The sequence below is a fragment of the Balaenoptera musculus genome, chromosome 6 (assembly GCF_009873245.2).
Source record: "Balaenoptera musculus isolate JJ_BM4_2016_0621 chromosome 6, mBalMus1.pri.v3, whole genome shotgun sequence".
NCBI classification, from domain to species: Eukaryota; Metazoa; Chordata; class Mammalia; order Artiodactyla; family Balaenopteridae; genus Balaenoptera; species Balaenoptera musculus.
The window spans coordinates 11,218,713-11,238,586 of record NC_045790.1 but is presented as its reverse complement, the minus strand read 5'-3'; the positions used below and the strand labels follow the sequence as shown (position 1 = coordinate 11,238,586).

The window sequence follows — 19,874 nt, the reverse complement described above, 5'->3', positions numbered from 1 at the left end:
AGTTACCAGGGTAGGCCCCTGAGAATGTGTGTGCATCCAGGGCCTTCCTTCTGGAAACAATTTCACCAGGACCAGGGATCTTTCAGGAAGCTGTGAGAATGAGGCAGTTTCTTGTTAGAAATGAAATGGTCCCAGGAATAGCACAAGATTCTGGCTGCCCTGGAATTAGTGACCTTGATTCCACTTTGACCTGTGAACAGCCTCTGCAAGTTGCTGAAAAGCAAAGCCCACGCTCTGAGTTGCTTCCACAGCAGAGGCGTGGACTCAGCAAACAGCAGCCCGTGCTCGGGCAAGTCTGAGGAGCCAGTCTGAGAACCCCAAAGTTAAAGGAATAATAAAGAAAAAAGAAAGCAGAGAGATGCTATGAATAAAACTGTAGTGCTGAGGGAGTGGTTTGGACAACATCAGCTGGGGGTCCTAGAAGGAGAAGGTAAAGGCGTCCCTGCACCTATTTAATTTCCCCCATTCTTCCTTAATCGCTTCTCTCGCTGATGGGGGTCCCAGCTCACCTCAACCACTGTAGCTGGACCACAATTCTGCACCCTTCATCCCTTAGAGACACTCTTACATCAGTCTGTTTGTTCCTCATCGGGAACCTCATGGGTGCTGCCACTTTGCATGTTATAGGATTTCTGGGAAACCCTCAGCTAAATTCCCCATTAGTGTGTACGTTAGTTGGCTTGGGCTGACATAACAAGCTGACGTAACACCACAGACCAGGTGGGTTTTTTGTTGTTGTTGTTGTTGTTGTTTTTAATTTGTTTATAATATATCTTTCTTATTATTTTATTTTAATTTTTAAATTTTATTTATTTATTTATTTTTATTTATGGCTGTGTTGGGTCTTCGTTTCTGTGCAAGGGCTTTTCTCTAGTTGCGGCGAGCGGGGACCACTCTTCATCGCGGTGCGCGGGCCTCTCACTATCGTGGCCTCTCTTGTTGCGGAGCACAGGCTCCAGACGCGCAGGCTCAGTAATTGTGGCTCACGGGCCTAGTTGCTCCGCGGCATGTGGGATCTTCCCAGACCAGGGCTCGAACCCGTGTCCCCTGCATTGGCAGGCAGATTCTCAACCACTGCGCCACCAGGGAAGCCCGACCAGGTGGTTTAAACAACAGAAATGTATTTCTCACAGTTCTGAGATCTGGGTGTCAGCAGGGTCAGGTTCTGGCGAGCACCCTCTCCTGGCCTGTGGGTGACCACCTTCTCGCTGTCTTCACATGGCAGTGAGAGAGAGCCGGCTCTCTGGGACTCTTCTTATAAGAACGCTAATCTTATCAGGTCAGGGCCGCACCCTCATGACCTCATGTAACTGTAATTACTTCTGTAAAGACCCTGTCTTCAAATACAGTCACACTGGGGATTAGGGCTTCAAACATAGGAATTTTGAGGGGACACAGACATTCAGTCCATATAATAGAGGGTTCAAAAGACCTCCTGACACCATTCAATAATTGTTCCCCTCTCTTTGGGGGGGAAGATGAAAATAAATGATTGAAGTGAATTACACCAATACTGTGAGCCTCCTTCTAAAAACAAACGTGTGTAATTTCACCAGTGGAACCTGTCATCTGTGCTTGCTTTTTTTTTTATCCTTAGTTTATTATAAAAGAGAAACATGGAAATTATTTACATGATGAAAAGATTTCAGAACTTGAGTGGAATGGGCAGCCTCAGTGATGCCATTTCAATAGTGACTTATTTCAGTCTACGTATTTTCCAAGAATGTCACCATCTCTAAATAAGAAGTAATCCTTGTCGTCTAGAACTACTTTGGTGCGTCCATATTCTGGGAAGAGAACTTCATCTCCAACTTTCATGCTAACTAGTTGAATCTCTCCAACCTTTCCTTTAGAGCCCGATCCAACAGCGACTACTGTTGCTTGCAATACTTTTCCTTGAGTTTTTTCTGGAAGCATAATGCCTCCTTTGGATACAGGTTTGGCTGCACTTCTTTCAACTAATACTTGGCCAAAGAGGGGAAGAAACTTTCTAAATGCCTGTCCTGCCATGACTCCAGCCACTGTAGTTCGTACTCTGCTCTCATGCTACTGCTGCCAGGAGGGGCGTGCAGTCTGGCCCTCTGGACATGTCTGTTGTTGCTTTTTTTAAAAAATTAATTAATTAATTAATTTGTTTGTTTATTTATTTATTTATTTTTGGCTGAGTTGGGTCTTTGTTGCTGCGTGCGGGCTTTCTCTAGTTGCGGCGAGCAGGGGCTACTCTTCATTGCGGTGCACGGGCTTCTTATCGTGGTGGCTTCTCTTGTTGCGGAGCACGGGCTCTAGGCGCGTGGGCTCAGTAGTTGTGGCTCGCGGGCTTAGTTGTTCCACGGCATGTGGGATCTTCCTGGACCAGGGCTCCAGTGTCCCCTGCATTGGCAGGTGGATTCTTAACCACTGCACCACCAGGGAAGCCCTGTTGTTGCTTTTTAATATTGCTTTCAGGGGCCAATGAGAGGCTTGCCCATTGTCTCCCCACCACGTGAAGTTGGCATCATGGCCCTGGGTTTACAGGGCAGGCTTGGGGGCAGGGGCCTCAAAAGGAATCAGACATCTGTTAACAGCTTTTCCCTTGGAAGCAGTCACTGGTGTAGACAGAACTCTGCATCGCATCTTCTCCTTCCCTAAAAGGGGGTGTCCATCTTGGAAGGTTCCCCAGCAGAGGACTGAGACCAGGGTGGGGAATATCTGAACACTCTCTGATGCTCTTGGGGCAGAGATACGAGGGCTATGGGAAGAGATACCCACAGCTGTGGGCTGTGGGCTTTTGTCTTGTCTCTGTCTCCTGCTGTCCTGAAATTTCCATCTCCTTGCTTAATTTAGAAGAAAAAATAGACCCAGCCCAGAGGAGGAAGAAAAATCACCCTTTATTTTGGAAGCACCTAGAATAGTAGATGATGGAAATACAATTGCATCTATTTTCCAACTCTTCAAACTCTTGCCTGTGCAATCTCTATAGCTCCCAACGAGGACATTTATCTGGAGAATCAAAGACAAATTAAGATTACTTCCCAAATGGTAGAAAGAGGGGAGGATTCCGGAGCTGGAAAATATTTAAAATAAAGTCGTTGGTCTACGTAATAAAAAAGGATGCCTTTGAAAGTTTTGATTTTGAGGTTGTGAAATCAAATAGACCTGGGATCAGTCCCAGTCCTGCCACTACTAGCTGTGTGGTCTCGGCTGCATCATTTAACCCGTCTGAGCCTCGGTTTCCTCATCTGTAAAGTGAAGACACACCCGCTCCCTGCAGCTCCGCTTGAGGGGAGAGGAAACGATGGTGCTGAGCAAGGGCTCCATACACGCAGCTCTGTCGACGTATTGTAGCGAGCAGAGGCCCCTCGCATTGGCTCAGGTGAACGGGTGGTGCTGACAAGTTATCTGGGAGTTTTTCAGAGGAGCAGGGCTGGGAAACAGGAAGCCACAGTTGCTTTCTGCAGGGCTGGGCGGCCCATCTGGTCTCCGCTTCATTCCCTCCACATGTCTGCCCTGTCCTCCCTCCACTATGTCCCCAGCAGGGTTCCCCTACCTGCTCATTCGCACGTGGCCCATACAACCGTGCCGGCCCTGATTCTAGGTGACCCTTCCTCCCATGCCCAGAATCTCAGAACATAACTGCGTGTGGAGACACTTCCTCAGCACCTCATACACCTTTTTCAGGCTCCGTGGTTGCCGGCCATGTGGCCAGGTGTCCACGTCTGTTGGGGGATGGGGAGCAGGAGCTGACCATCCTGGGGCGAGGTAAGCAGCCAGACCTCTCCAGGGCAGTTTTCTTCCCCTTTCTCCTTCCAGGGAAGGAGCCATGATTTCTGTCTTACATTGAGAATGGTCCACTTCAGTTAGGGATGTGTGCTGACCTACCCTGAATAATTCACTGGGTCTGTTGGGAGTCTGTGTGGTTACGAGAGGATGCTGGAAGGGGAAGGGAGATAACTAAAAAGCTAGTGTGAAGTGATTGAATGTGGTGTTAGTTTGCTGGGGCTGCCATGGGAAAGCAGTATAGACTGAGTGGCTTAAACAACAGGAATTTACCTCTCACCATTCTGGAGGCTGGAAGTTCAAGATCAGGGTATCAGCAGGGTTTCATGTGAGGCTTGTATCAATAGATGACCATCTGCTGCTTTTGTCTTCACGTGGTCTTTCCTCTGTATGTGTCTGTGTCCAAATCTTCTGTCTTATATTGGATCAGGACCCACCCTAATGACCCCATTTAACTTAATCACATCTTTACTTAAGACCCTATCTCCAAATAGAGTCACATTCTGAAGTACCAGGGGTTAGGGTTTGGGCTTCAGCATATGAATTTCGCGGGGGGGAAGGTGGGGGACACAATTCAGACTGTAACCAAGGCAAACATAGTAATTCTAACCTCAAAGCCGCTGAGGTGATGGATACAGTTCTGACTTTGTGTGTGTGTTTTTTTTCTTAGGACATGGTCACCTTCCTGGATAATTTGGTAAGTAATTATTTTGAACTGATCTCTTTGGAGAATTCTGTTTGGAACTGGGCAATTAAAGAAAAGATGTAACCTTTGAAGGTGTCAGCTGTTAGAGCCCTCAAGGGAGCGGTATGGGAGGCGGAAGGTGGGATGGTGGGTCGGAAGGGATTATAAAGACAGGTTTGGAGAATATAGAGGTGAGATTGTTTTGGTTCTTGTTTCATGAAAAGCATCTTCCAGGGAATAAAATGTCTCTGTTGGCTTTAAGCCAGATGAAGAGCCTTAGTGCCAGCTGAAGAAGTTTGGGAAACATCCGATAGGCTAATAATTCCCAACTTCTTAAAACTTCCATCCCTTTTGAAATATTTAAAATTGAATGTCTTCGTTTAACATGGTTTGGAATGTCAAACTCAATGAAAACGATCAATAGTGGTCATCTGAGAATACGCTGCTGCAGGGCACACACACTGTTCTGAGACTCAGGTACATACTCTGCCATCCTCAGTCAGGTCACATGGCAGAAGGGAGACACCGCAGCATGGCTGAGGGGGCAGAGAGCCCAGCCAGGACAGTGGCAGTGCGGGGGGGCTAAGAGAGAACCTCAGAGCAGTGGGATCTTTCTCCTGTTCACTGGGTGTGCGTTGAAAGAAGCAACTGAGATGACGAAGGAGTTCCAGATCTACAGCAGGGCCTGGTGTAGGACGTGCGGTAACAATGTCACGTCCCATCCTCTGCAGATTCTCAGTCCTGTGGAACTGGCTTTTTGGAACTTTTGAGTGTGATGGGGATAGCTAAGGCCCAGTGTGGCCGCCCCACTCCTGACTATTTCTGGAAGATTTCCACCTGGCTGGGAACGTCTCTTATTCTCATGGTTGAGAGGGAGTCTCTGTGGTTGCTGGCCAGCTGGGTCAGGTGTCCGTCCCCAGCCCAGTCATGGCTAGGATATGTGGGAAGGAGACTGGGCCAACCTGGACGACCTGGGTGACCAGATGAGGTGGTCATTTGCCACCTGGAGGTGGTGCCTGAAACCTTTGGAGGAGGTGAGCTCCCCAACGACAGGCCTGAAGGCTGAGCCGTGGAATAGTCCCAAGTGAGAGGTAGAGAGGGAGTAGTAGACTCAGGGAAGTAAGAAGAGTCTGGAAAGCACAGTGTCACAGAAGCCCAGGGAAGAATGTTTCAAAGGAAATGCCTCATGCTGCTGTTGACTAAAAAAAAAAGCACAACCTAAAGGTTGAGAATTGTGTTTTATTTGGTGGACAAACTGAGGACTTAAGCCCGGATACAGCATCTCAGATAGCTAGCTCTGAGACCGCTTCCAGAGAGGTAAGAGAGGAACCAGGATATATAGTAGTTTCTGCAACAAAGACTAGGTAGTCGGAACATCAAAAGATTACTGTTAATTAAAGAAAACCAGACATCTCAAGTTAAAGAATTTAACATTTTTCTCTGTATTGGAAGGTGCAAGAGTCTGGGCTCATAGAAATCATTCCTTCGACATGCACCTCTGCTAGCTGGGGGCCGGTATCCTGCTTTTCTCCATCCTGAATCCCCTCCGGGTGCCCCACTGAGGGTGGCTGCAGTGACTGAGGGCTTGGCAGTGGGCAGCCTGTTTGTCTCCATCCTGAGTCCCCTCAGGGTTCACCATCGGGGTGACTGCAGTGACCTGATGGCTGCAACATCCTTTGTTTACTGATACGCCAGGCAGCATTTTTTTTCACTCACACTGCAGAACAATCGGAAGAATGAGAACCAAGAGGGGGAAAAGAAATTATTAGTGATTAGTAGCCTTTAAGAGAGAAGTTTCAGTGGACTTGGGCGTGGCAGGGAAGAAGCCACTGGAGGGACTTAGGAAGGTCGTTAGGGAGGCACCTGATATAAACCACTGTGAGAAGCCGGAGAACACAGGAGACGGAGCGTGGCAGAGAGCTGAGGCAAGGAACCACCTTTCCAGCTGGTGTTGAGGCTGGGGAGGATGGAGGGCCCTAAAGCGGTCTGCGGGTGGCATAGAGGAGGGGGCCTGATTTTAGGTTAGGGGACCTGGGTCTGAATGGCGGTTCCATCATTTACCATTTACGTGCAGGCTGGGCAAGTCACCCGACCCCTGTGAGCCATCTTTTCATTTGTAAAATGTGAGTTCGAAGGTTACTGGGAGGATTCCAGATAAAGGGCCTGTGACACAGAAGGTCCTCCATGAAGGGAGCTGTCGTTTGTGGTTACAGCAGCAGAGGAGAGGAAGGTGCAGGGAGAAGTTGCGAGGTAAAGGATGCTTTTGAGGCTTGTAGAAAAGATCCGAAAGAATGGGGAACAGAATAATAACCACTCAATGAAAGATGAGCACGGAGGGGAGGGGAGGGGGCATTCTAACGTGAAGACAAAAGGGAGGAAAGAAGGTGAAACAAAGTTTGATTTGTGGGAAGGTAGAGAGGGAATTCATGGTCAATGGCCTCAGTCTTCTGAGAAGATTTAAAAGGCCAACCATTTGTGTGCAGGGTCGGTGGGGCCTGTACATGGGACCAGAGGCTTCAAGGGGGAGGCTGTTGGGAGTCGCCGCTGCGGTTAGGCCTAAGGGGAGCCCCAGGCCTCCGGCTCTCAGCACCCATCCCCTGTCCCAGAAACCTACTCACACTTAGCCCCCTTCTTTGTCCTCCTAGGGGATCTCTCAAGCCGTGTTCATTGGCCACGACTGGGGTGGCATGCTGGTGTGGAATATGGCTCTTTTCTACCCCAAGAGAGTGAGGTAATTAGGCCTCGGGCATCAAGAATTTGGGTCACACTGGACTTAAATTCCCTAGACTCCTTCCTCAGGTCTTGAATTCCAGAAAACTTCTTGAAAACGATAGGTTATTATCTGGGAAGGTGACACCATAGCTCCTTAGCTCATTGGTGTATAAGTAAGGAGGGTTTAATGAGCTAATGTCTTGGGCACAAGGCCTGTCCCAATCACCAGTAATGCAACGCATAATTCAGGGCCTGAGTAGCCAGTGGGAATGCAGGAGAATGAGGGTGGACTTTGAGGGGAGGGAGTGAGGCAGCAGGGGATGTCCGATTCATAGAACTGAGTGCCAGGAGACACTTTAGCCCTGGTCAAAGTCAGAAAATGTGGCTTTCACTTTTACCCTGAACTGGCTACGGGACAAATCACTTCACCCGTTAGGCCCTGGTATCTTCAACCACAAAGTGGTAATGGTCACTCCTACCTGACTATTCAACCTGCAAAATACAGTAAAACAGATGTCAGGTTGGAATGGTCTCCAACATATGGTCTCCACCTTGTTTCATGATCACCATCACATCACTCATAATCATTCTCAGAATGACATTTCAGGACACTAGTGGGAGCTTTCAGATGGTGGGTTTTGAATCTGGAGAGTCAGGTGGTCTTTGTGGCCACACCCCATTTGAGCTGGTAACTGCAGTTAAAGCCTGTCTGACCTCCCATTTCAGCCTCGGATCTTAGCAAATTAATTAAAACAACATCCTTAGCAGCCATCTGTGTTTCCCTAGCTAATCCAGTTACTTTTTATTTGGCTGAGTTTATAGGAAAGGAAACACTGGAGAAACTTTGTTCAGCTCAACCCCAGCTCATATGGTTGGATGATCTCAAAGACCAGAAAGAATCAAACATTTCCTAAAGTATTTTTAAAGTTTTTGCACCCTGTTCTGATCTCTTTAGCTTCTCTCTCTGTCCTCTCTGTCATTCAAAAGTGAGATAAGAAAGCTCTTAAGAATCAAGTTCACCAAAAAGTTACCCTGCAGGCTGTGTTAGATGCTCCTTGAAGGGAACAAAAAAGAAATAGAGCAACAACATATGGTCTCCACCTTGTTGTTTTATTAAACTTAATCTAGTTCTCTCTCCTGTGAGAATTTTAAAAGATTTAACGTGAGCCAAGTGAGGTTTTGTGCAGAGTAACATCAGATCTGAGATGCAGGCGTGCTCTGGTTTCCCGTTCCTCTTCTCCTGTGCTGTTTCCATCCTGCCTGCTGTTGATTTCGGAGTAGTCGCTCATTCTACGTCTGCTCTCATCAAAGCAGCCCTCTTACCTCCTTCCTGGGAGGGCGGGAGGGAGACGAGACCCTCTCGCAGGGCTGTCCAGGATGGGACCCCGCATCTCTGGGTCTGGAAGCATCTTTTATTTAAGGATATTGTTAACAGCACTAATCTCTGCCTTTCTAGCCAGACAGTGAATGAAAGAAAAAAAAAAAGCCCACGTTTAATGTGGAATATTTCTTTGAATCCTTGGTTTCGCCTTTCTACTGAAATAAGCTTTGGGAACCTATTTAAAATAAGGGTCTACTCACTTGTTTGTTTTATATCCTTTCTTTAACAATCACCTGGAGACGCTGCTGCCAGAAGGAGGCTGTGGTTCAGCTTTTTCTTAATCTTAATGCAGTTGGCAGCAGCATTTATATATTATCATCTCGTTTAGTGATGATATTTTTATATATGGAATAAATGATCTGTCAAAGCGATTAAAAAGAAAACCCCATTCTGTTCAGAATATTTAGTAAAAGCTAGAATTTCTTGACTTGTGATTTAAGTAATGCTTAAAATAGGTTCACTATGGTAGCATTAGGAACTTATAGGCATCAATATAACTTATTTTATACCCTAACCTGCACTGTCTAATCGTGGCTATTGAACTTTTGAAATGTGGCCAGTTTGAATTGAGATTCCTGTAAGTAGAAAATACCTTCCAGATTCCAAAGACTTAGTATGAAAAAAAGAATGTAAAACATCTTATTAATAATTCTTAATACGGATTACATGTTGAAATTATTAATACTTTAGATATATTGGATTAAATATTAAATTAACATTTAACATTAAATTTAAAATTAATATTAAGTTAAATAATATTTAAAATTAATCTCACATGTTCCTTTTTACTGGTTTTAATTTGGCTACTGGAAAAATTTTAATTATATATATGGCTTGCATTGTGTGTATATATATATATATATATATATTTGCATTATATTTCTATTGGTTGGTGCTGGATAAGCCTCACCAGTCCTTCCACTGACTGTTTTATTTGCCCTAATTATCCCATATTTCCTATTTTATATATCTATTTCTTTTCTGGGAAAAAGTTTCCACAGGGTAAGCGTGGGATACGGAATTCTTTGCCGACCAGCTAGGCTAAATGTAGTCCTGGCTAACTTCTATCAATTCTGCCTTTGTGTGGTCTCTCAAATTCACCCTCTCTTGTATTCCTTTTGCTGCCATCCTCTTCCCCTCGGGATGACTAATGCAGTAGTCTGCTGGCTTCTCCCCATCTCTGCATCCATGTGATGGATTGCTGCTTGATACATCACTTCCTGACTGCAGCTTCCGTCCACTCTCACCTCTTCCCAGAAGCCCTCATGGCTTTCTTTGTTTTCTGAAGCTTCAAGTCCAGACTCAGGGCCCTTCATGTTCCGGGTCCCACGAGCCTTTCTGACTTCATTTCCCAAGATGCCCCATTAACCACTTGGCCTCTGGCCCTGTAGACTCCTTGCTCCATCAAACTCAACCCCAAGCTTTGCCTCCTTCTAGAAATGGCTCAGGCGAGCTCATGATGTTTCCCTTGCAGGTATCGGTTCCCCTCCCCACCTCTCCCCCACCTGTAAACGTCAAGTTCAAATGCTGTCTCTTCCATAAGGTCTTCCATGATGCCCAAACCTAGAAATCCTTTATCTCCTTGAATTTCTGTGGTATTTTGTAGGAATTCCTATGGCTCATGTTGCAGTCTATCTCATAATATAGTCATGGGTGTATTTGACTAGCCTTCCTTATTAGACTATAATAAGCTCTTGGAGTATTGGTTTTATATTTTCTCTCCCCTAGTATGTGGCATGGAATTACACTCAACACAGAGGAAACAGTGAGTGAAGGAAGGAAGAAATGACTGTGTTTTTACAAACTAGAGAAAGATTGTACTGTTCACATATTCTAATCAAGGTGGATATACTGCATGTAACGTGTGTGTATGTGTGCTTGCGCGTATGCGTGTGTGTCTTTGTCGAAGGCAAGTAGGTGAGAAATACTGCAGTTTAGTGGCAAAAAACAAAAAAACAAAAAAAAACCGCACTGGGCTGGAGAGTCGAGCAGTGTGGTTTCAGGTCCCGTTCTCCCTGCACTGCTGGTGTGAGAGCTTGTGTGTAGCACTCTCCCGCTCTGAGCTTGGGTTTTGACACATAAGGTCCTTTCTGGTCCTTACAGACTGTCTTCTTACTGGGTCTTTGTCTTGACACCTCTTCTGTCCACAGGGCAGTGGCCAGCTTGAATACTCCCTTCATACCAGCAAATCCCAAAGTGTCCCCAGTGGAGATAATCAAAGCCAATCCTGTCTTTGACTACCAGCTCTACTTCCAGGAACCAGTAAGTTTGGGGCCCTGTGAGCAGTGATCCCAGCAAGGTTTTTGTTCTTCTTTTGCCTTCCTCGCTCCTTCTTCCCGTTGATCTGATTTATCTCTGTCCCCTTGAATTTTCTGTGGCTTTAATGAGAAATGAGTTCACAGATGGGTTCAGGTGAAGCTGGCACCAGAGCAGGGCTGGTCCTTCCCGGCTGATGGTGCATTTCTCTGTGTGTGTATTTGGGATGATGAGGGGAGCAGGAGGGGGGGATTGTGCATGGGGTTCCCCTGCTTCTCTGAAATTGGGAAATGGGGGCTGAACTCTATTTTGGAGCCGCTTCTTCTTAACTCTCTGGCCGAGAGGCTGGTGAAACCCACCTCTTATTGGTGACAGCTCCTGGCCTCCTGCCAGGGATTTGATATCTCTGCTGAGGAGTGACATTTGTGATTACAGAGAGTGCCAGAGCCTAAAAGCCCTGCATCAGGCCCCAAGTGTCCTTTGAGAGATGGTGCAAAGTTTCTAGGTGTCACCTATGTGCCACAAGCTCAAGATGCCTTTCATAGATGCCCACTGGGGTTTGGATGATGTGTGATGGGTGTGGCTGCCACCTTTCACTGGGTTCACTGAAAGCAGCATCGTCAGGCCTGGCTGCACCCCCCATAGCTGCCCTCATCTGTGGAGGGTACCTGCTCCTCTGTTTGTGGGCTCTGGACCCCGATGCCCAGCTATGTCTGGGTAATTCCAAGGAGGATAAAAGATGTTTCCTAACACTCCAAAGAGAGAAGAATAGATCGAATTAATTGATAAAGAGCACGAGAGCATCTCACCACATCTCTCATCCAGCCCTAGCCCGTCTGCTACTCATAGGAGGTACCATTGCCAGTGAGGGTCACAACCATCCCAGTTTTGATTTGGCGAGTAACTCTTCTCTAAGAATGATTTTAATTAATAAGATGGTGCCTTGGAAGAGGAACTTCTTGATTCAAGCAATAATCTGACTGATTCAGTAAGACACCAGGAGCCTCCAGCAACGTCATGACAAGATGCTTGAGTATCACACCCTCCACTGAGGCCAGAGCCCCACTGCCACAGCCCAGAGTGTGGACAGCTAATGAGCTTCCTTTGGCTTGAATTGAATCACAGTGTCTTGAATTAGTTTGATCTTGAGAGAGAAAGATGATTTAGATGGTATATTAGTCAGCTAGGGCTGCCATAACAAAGTGCCACAGCCTGGAGGGCTTAAACAACAAAATTTATTATCTCACTGTTCTAGGGGCCAGAAGTCCGAGATCAAGGTGTCTACACAGTTGGTTTCTTCTAAAGCTGTTCTCCTTGGTCTGTACATGGCCCTCTTCTTGCTGTGTCTTCACCATGTCATTTCCTCTGTATGTGTGTGTCCCTGTCCAGATTTCCTCTTCTTATAAGGACACCAGTCACATTGGATCAGGCCCACCCTAATTACCTCATTTTACTTTAATTACCTCTTTAAAGACCTTATCTCCAAATACAGTCACATTCTGAGGTACTAGGAGTTAGGACTTCATAGGAATTTGGGGGAGACACAATTCAGCTTGTAACAGATGGGGGACCATGAGGGTGAAGGGTGGGGACCGTGAGAAACTGACTTATTTGGACTGAGACCCGGGCTCATGGGACAGGAAGGAGGGCGTGTCCTTGTGCAAGGCCTGGAAAGCAGCCCCAGGTTTGTAGTCCATGTCGGAATTAGTAGAGAGTTATTGTAGGTTTAACGCTTATCGTAGGTGGCCCCCATCTAATTCTTTCAGCTGAACTAGAAGTCAGCATCCCAGACCAAGGTGTGATGCACTGCCGGTCACCCTTTCCCAGGTGTTTGCATCACTCAAGTGCATCTCAGACTGGTGAGAAGCATCTGGTGGTGGGAGAGAAACAAAGTGCTGCTTCTAGGTTCTTGAGTAGCAGCTGCCTCAGCCTTTAGGGATTGGGAAGGAAACAGCCCCACATAAAACTGTGAAGCTGGTGTTTGGGTCCCTCTCACCTCTTATCTGACCCTTTCTCAATCTCTGGCTCTGCTCGGTCCCCACCCCCCAAAACCCAACCCCCTCCCACTGCCCTCTGTGTGCCCAGAGGACGCCACCCCGCCTGGCTCTGCCATCACCTCAAGTGCCCCGTGCGTCAGAGCTGCTCTCACCTGCCTGCCTTCTGCCCCGGCCCAGCCCCCAGGCCCCATGGATAGGTTACGACGGGCTCTTGACGCTCTGGCTCCCGCTGCTGTGGTGCCGCACGTGGAGCATCCAGAGGGAGAGGGAGGGTGTGGGGTTGTGTGCCTGCTTCTCTCTCTTCCACCTCTTTTTTCCATTTTCTTTCTTATCCTTTTGAATTGGACGTTCGTAAGAAGACTCCTATCTGCTGCAAAACAGAGGTGGCCCGTAATTTGGGGGAGGGCTGGAGCCTGACAAATCTGTTGAAATGTCAGAAATGTTTTGACTAGTGTCAATTGTAAAGAACTGGTTCATCCAGCAAGTAGCTATGCACCATCTATTGTGTGCCGGTTTCGGGGGACATCTAGAGATGAGTGATGACCTTTGAGGGCTTAAACAACTCTTGGGGAGACAGGCACGTAACAGACACCGAGGGAATAAGGCAGCAGAAAGGACCATAATGGAGGTCCAGCTTACTCTGGGAGCCCACAAGAAAACACAGTTAACTTTTAGCAAAGGAAGGAGCATTTGAACTGGACCCAGGGAGGTGAGTAGGATTTGGGTGGGGGGATCTGAGAGAGAAGGGGCTGCCAGCCTGAGGGGACAAGTGACTGAAGATGCTTATGAAACCCCTTAACTCAGGGATAAATGTCATGAGATGAGAAAGAGAGGGTAACAAAATAGTCAGTGATCCTTTAGGTGAACTTTAGAAGGTCTGGAACATCTGGAAACTGCCCCCAGAGTTTAATAGGTGCACGCATTTTTCCAAGAAGAGTTCCTAACTTTCATCAGAACCTTAGCAGTTCGATAAAGGCTAAGAGGTGCTGAACTGGATAGCCCTGGGCTTTCAGGTGAGGTACGGAGTCGGGGAGGGGGCGGGCAGCAGCATCAGTGTCACCTGGGAATTTGCTAGAAATGCAAACTCACCAGCCCCCTTTGTGATCTGCCCAATGAGAATATGCATTTTAACCAGGTCCCCCAGGTGACCCCCGTGCACATAACCTCCCAGCTCTGACAGCTGTCTTCTGTGATTCTCAGTCAATTTCTGTGACTCTCTAGTCCGATGATCCTCAAATGTCAGTGTGCTTCAGAATCACCTGGAAGGCTAGTTATGACATAGATCCCTGGACACCACCTCCAGAGTTTAGATTCAGTAGGTTTTTGTTGGGGCCAAAGGATTCACATTTCTTTGGTGAGGTCCTGGAGCCACACCTTGAGAAACATGAGGTGGGTAATCCAGCCACTTCCCAGGTAGTGATGGGCGGGCAGCCGTCCTTCTCAGTGAATTGGAGACCTCTGGGCAGCTGGCTCCAGTCAAGAGTGGCTGGAGGGGACCACGCAGGGCATTGACTATCTCGTAGGGTCCCCTTTATCACAGTGATTCTCCGATATTCTGATCCCAGGCCCCCTCTGCACTCTTACAAATTATTAGGGGCCTCAAAGAGCTTTAGTTCATGTGGGTTATATCTGCTGGTATTTACCATACTAGATATTGAAATTTAAAACTGTCAATTCGTTAAAAAAGGATAATGTGCCCATGTTGATATAAATAACATCTTTTTATTTTTTTTAAAATCTTTATTTTCCTTAAAGATTTAGTGAGAATTATAGCATTGTTTTACATTTTTCGAACCTCTTTTATGTCTGGCTTAATAGAGACAGATGGATTCTCCTATCTGCTTCTGCATTCAGTCTGTTGGGATGTCACATGTTATTGGAGCCTCTGGAAAACTCCACTGTACGCTTATGAGAATAAAGAAGATATATAACATGTTAGTATTGTTATGAAAGTTTTTTGTCATGGATTCTCTGAAAGGGCCTTAGGGCTCCCCAAAGGTCTCCAGACTATATACTTTGAGAATTACTGCTTTTTATTTTTTTTAGGCTATATTAGTTATAGGAGATAGAAAAAGGGAAGTATTAGTTTCACTATGTATTATCTTTGATCAAACTACATTTAGGGTATTTATCAACAGAATTCAGCTCATTAAAAATTATTTTTCTTTATTATTTTTTAAATTATGGTAAAATACACATAACACAAAACGTACCATCTTAACCATTTTTTTTAAAGAGAAGATATTCGCCATGTATTTCTTCCTTAGGTCTTTTTTTTTTAAATTTATTTATTTATTTTTATATTTATTTTTGGCTGTGTTGGGTCTTCGTTTCTGCACGAGGGCTCTCTCCAGTTGCAGCAAGCGGGGGCCACTCTTCATCGCGGTGCGCGGGCCTCTCACTATCGCGGCCTCTCTTGTTGCGGAGCACGGGCTCCAGACGCGTAGGCTCAGTACTTGTGGCTCACGGGCCCAGTTGCTCCGCGGCATGTGGGATCTTCCCAGACCAGGGCTCGAACCCGTGTCCCCTGCATTGGCAGGCAGATTCTCAACCACTGCACCACCGGGGAAGCCCCATCTTAACCATGTTTAAGTGTACAGCTCAGTGGCATTAAGTACATTCACATTGCTGTACAGCCATCACCCCATCGATCTCTAGAACTCCTTTCATCCTGCAGAGCTGAAACTCTGTTCATTAAACACTAACTCCCCATCCTCCCCTCCCTCAGCCCCTGGCAACCACCCACCTACTTTCTGTCTCTATGAATCTGACTACTCCAGGTACCTCATATAAGTGGAATCATATAGTATTTGTTCTTTTGTGTGTGGCTTATTTCACTTAGCAGGATGGCCTCAGATTCATCCATGTTGGATCATGTATCAATTTCCTTTTTTTTTTTTTTAAGGCTGAATAATATCCCACTGTGTGAGTGTTTAGTTCATCCATTCTCCCCTTGATGGACACTTGGGTTGCAACTACTGCTTTTTGGGTGCCTGTTGGGCCAGGTGGTTCTGTTCGCAACAGTATGTGGCGTTCTTTCCCATCTTTCCAGCTGAGCAAGCCGAGGCCCTGGGGGCCTCACTCGCTAGCCTGAGATCAGGTGCATGACTGGGTCAGGATGTTGACCTCGCCTTGTTTGACTTCCAAGCCCACACACCTCCTCTTAAGCCACACTTTGGAGGGAGTTTGGACTTTCTTTGTGTGCTCTGTGCATCGAAGCAGAGAGGGGAGGAGCAAACCAGGATAAGCTCAAGGTCTTGATGGAAGGAGGGACCTCAGGGGAAAGACGCTTACTTAATTGCGGCCCTAGTAGAGCAAGGATTTTCATTTCAGGGGTTGTTACAGTCTTTGTGGAAAAATCGGTACCTTTATTGGTCTGTGGTAGCTGTTGGCGGATGGTTTTGTTCTTAGAACAAAACCTCTTGGCAGGGAAATGTTCGATATTCAAATTAGTGATCTGGCCACTAAAAGGCTCCCAGGAAGCGGTTGGGTGAATCCAGCAACTGGGGCTGGTCCGGATGGGCACCAAGCTGGGTCTTAAGGAGAAACCACGGTGGGGGGCGGGGTGGGGGGCGGTCCCGCCAGCCTGTCTGCTCCCTGTTGGTGAGGAAACGGACTGGCCAAGTCCCTTCCTATCTATGGCCCTCAGTTTCCTCATCAGAAAAAGGATGGTCTAGTTGGATGGTTTTCACGTGGATGATAGCTTTAAACGTAAGCTGAATTCAAGCCAATGAATAAAACATAACATAGAGCAACTCTTTGATTCAGGGGTGGGCACTGGGAGCCCCTCCTTCCCGTCCCTCCTCCCACCCCACCCCATCATCCCCACCGCTCTCCAGCCTGGAGGCCGTGTCCAGGAGCAGCCCTCAGGGGTCCAGACTCCTGCCCGCAGCCCTTCCACATCTTGCTCAAGTTTGCTGAGCACCTCAAGGTGCAGCTTAGACAAACGCCAGGTTAAGATCCAGCTCCTTGAGCTCTTTGAACGCTTGGCCAACGTTTACTGTCCTGTCCTGTGAATTTGCCGAGTCTGGTGGAAACTCAGATCAAAAGCTGTGATTTTCTTCTCAGAGAAGGGATCATGGCCTTTACATTTGTGTAGTAAGAAAGGGAAGAGGAGGCAGCTCTGGGCAACAAAGACAAATAGAATCAGCTGGATAATTTCAGCACCACCTGCTCCATTTTTTAAATCTTAGGATTCTTAACGTCCTTGCTTCGCCTGGGGACATCTCAGAGCCCCTTTGCCCCCCAAATCGGCGCATGTCTAGTGTATCCTATTAACCCTGCCCTCTCCCAACCCTGACACTGGTTCCTCTTTATTTTTCTGTAGCAGTGTATTTGTATTTTTATTTCTTTGGGAAAGATTGTATGGTGCACATGGGTGTGTGTGTGTGTGTGTGTGTGTGTGTGTGTGTGTGTGTAACCGTAACTGTAGGCAGATTTCAAGCACCAAAACTCACTTTTAAGTATTTAGCCAGCTGAGAAATGAGGGGATAGAGAGAAAATGAGGGGATAGAGAGAAAATGTGGGGAAAGGAAATTACAGGTAGCAGTTAAGAGAGGTGGTTTTGAGGTGGGAGCTACCTCGACATCCACAAATCATTTTCTTTTCCCTCACGGTGTTGAGTCTTCCTTAATCCCTAGAACACAGTAACTCCTCCAGCTACAGAGACAGCTGGTGGTTTCTTAACATCATTTATTTTTTAGGTAATTCATACTTGCTACTTAAAAAAAACCACACTGAGTTGTGTAAAATAAAAAGTCAAATCCCCCCTTCACTCCTGTAGAACTAGCTACTAGGAGTAGTTTGATGAGTATTTCCCAGACATTTTAAAAATATGCTTTTAAGTGTGTCTGTACGTGAGTGTGTGTGTGTGTGTGTGTGTGTATATATATTTTTTAATACAAGTGGAATCGTATTCTTTTTCATTTACTAGACCTTGGACAGATTTTCCCGTCAGTACATACAGATTTACCTCATTCTTTTTAACGGCTGCTTGGTGCCTCATAATACGGATGGACCATGATTTATTTACCCAATCCTCTGTTGAGGGACATCATTTTGATTGTTTTTCACAGCTGAATAATACATTTTAAAAGAAACTGTCACCACGTGCTACCTTATTCACCAGTCTTTAACTATCACGGTTTCAGTTTGTGTGCCTTCCGTGGAAGAAACTCTTGGCATTTTATTTTTGTTTTCTCAAGTGGGTAGTATTCTGTTATAGTGAAAAGAACCAGATAGTGAGGGCTTTAAAGTCCGGAGCTCTCGTTTCCAGCTTGGCCGTTTCTACTCCCTCTGGCTTGGAGCGAGGTCACGTGTCTACCTGAGGCTCTTGGTCCATGAGATGACCTTCCAACTCAGAGCTGTGGTGAAGAACAAAAGAGTCCACACAGGGAAGGTGGCTTCACCCAGCCCCTCCGAGGCCCTCTCATCTGCCTGGCCAAACTGCAGAGTAGTAAACAGTTTTCTCTTTTTGCCCAGATTTTAGATGACTCCATCCACTGGCATCTTTCACCCTAGGGATAACCACCCCAGCCATGTTTTCTGTCCTGTTTTGAGAGAACTCTGCCTCAGAGTATCAGAGGAATTCAAGTAAGTGTTATCAAGGTAGACAGATTAGGAAGTGGAGTAGCTGTCCCCAGCCCACTGATTAAAGGGATGCTCTGTCTTCCCTCGGAGAAGCGTCTCGTGCTGTGAACCATCGAGGGCCGGATGCTGCCCAAGCTATGCTAAGCTGTTATTTAAGTGGCTGTCCCCACTGTCTTTGCCATGAAACAATAGACCCAATGAAGTGCCCCTTCTGCAGCACACCTGTTCTACATCTTGGCAAGAACAGAAGTGCCAGCTGCGGGCACCTCCCCGGCAGATGAGATGACTAACTGAGAACACCACCCCTGCCAGCGCTCTGGGTGAAAAGTCTGGGCAGAACTTAGTCTTCTTCCAAGTTCTTTCTGGGGCTCCTCTGACACTGAGCTGAGGATGGACATGGAGACTAAACTGAGGTGGGGGGTGAAGAGAAGTCCGGGTGTTTTGGATCCTGGGAACCTCCGGATCCCCCACCTGTGTCAGCACACCTGTCGCCCGGCTGCTAGGTGGCTGCCTGACCGCACTGAACCCGGAGGTTATGTAGACCCTTATCCCTTTCCCTCCTCACCCACCGCTCAAATCAAGAGACTTCTTGAGGGGGTGGGTTATTTTCCTAGGGCTGCTGTAACAGATGCAAACTCTTAAAACAACAGACATTTAAAAAAATCTGAAATCAGGGTGTGAGCCGGTTTGGTTCCTTCCAGGGGCTCTGAGGGAGGCGCCCACCCAACTCCATGCATCTCTCCTAGCTTTGGTGGTTGCCGGAAACCCTTGACCCTCCTTGATTTGTAGGTTCATTCCTTATCTGGAGAGCCGAACTCAATTACATCACAAGGACCCTATTTTCAAATAAGGTCACATTCACAGGTACTGGGCGTTCAGTCTTGGACGTATCTTCTTGGGGGTCCACTGTTCAACCCACTGTGGTGGGGTGTGACTTTGGAGTCTGAATGAAAAAACATGGTTCATCAAACACTGCATTTCCTTTATTAATTTTTAAAGTGAATTTTAATGATCACATTGAGGAATGCGATAAGATATCCACATGGACATGTTTATCAGACACTTGGAAATATTGGAGTTGGAGTCAGGACGAAGCTATAGAGATTGATCTGGAAGCCTTGGAAACACAGGAGAAGAGAATTAGAAGTTTCCTCCTAGCTATAAGTTTCTGTGATTTCAAGTTTAAAATAGAGGAGTAGAGAAGGGGTGGCTGGTTTTAGTAAACGAGGCCAAGAGATTCTGACGAATTCTCCAAGGTCGATTTCTTTTTTATTTATTTATTTATTTTTGGCTGCATTGGGTCTTCGTTGCAGTGCACAGGCTTCTCATTGTGGTGGCTTCTCTTGTTGTGGAGCACGGGTTCTAGGTGCACGGGCTTCAGTAGTTGTGGTGCACGGGCTCAGTAGCTGTGGCTCGCGGGCTCTAGAGCACAGGCTCAGTAGTTGTGGCTCACGGGCCCAGTTGCTCCGCGGCATGTGGGATCTTCCCAGACCAGGGC

The 19,874-nt window shown here is 46.8% G+C and overlaps 2 protein-coding genes across 2 annotated transcripts in view; one reads left to right on the top strand and one right to left on the bottom strand.

The window, feature by feature from the left end:
- The window catches only part of EPHX2 (epoxide hydrolase 2), a 64,871-nt gene that overhangs the window by 30,893 nt on the left and 14,104 nt on the right, over positions 1-19,874 (top strand). The window contains exons 10-12 of the mRNA XM_036855683.1: positions 4,427-4,453; positions 7,087-7,172; positions 10,685-10,796. Coding sequence (XP_036711578.1) covers positions 4,427-4,453; positions 7,087-7,172; positions 10,685-10,796 — 225 coding nt within the window. The remainder of the gene's footprint in view (positions 1-4,426; positions 4,454-7,086; positions 7,173-10,684; positions 10,797-19,874) is intronic.
- On the bottom strand, positions 1,645-2,071 carry LOC118896990 (10 kDa heat shock protein, mitochondrial-like). The gene has a single exon (XM_036855684.1). The coding sequence runs from the start codon at positions 2,008-2,010 to the stop codon at positions 1,702-1,704; it is 309 nt and encodes a 102-aa protein (XP_036711579.1). The 5' UTR covers positions 2,011-2,071; the 3' UTR covers positions 1,645-1,701.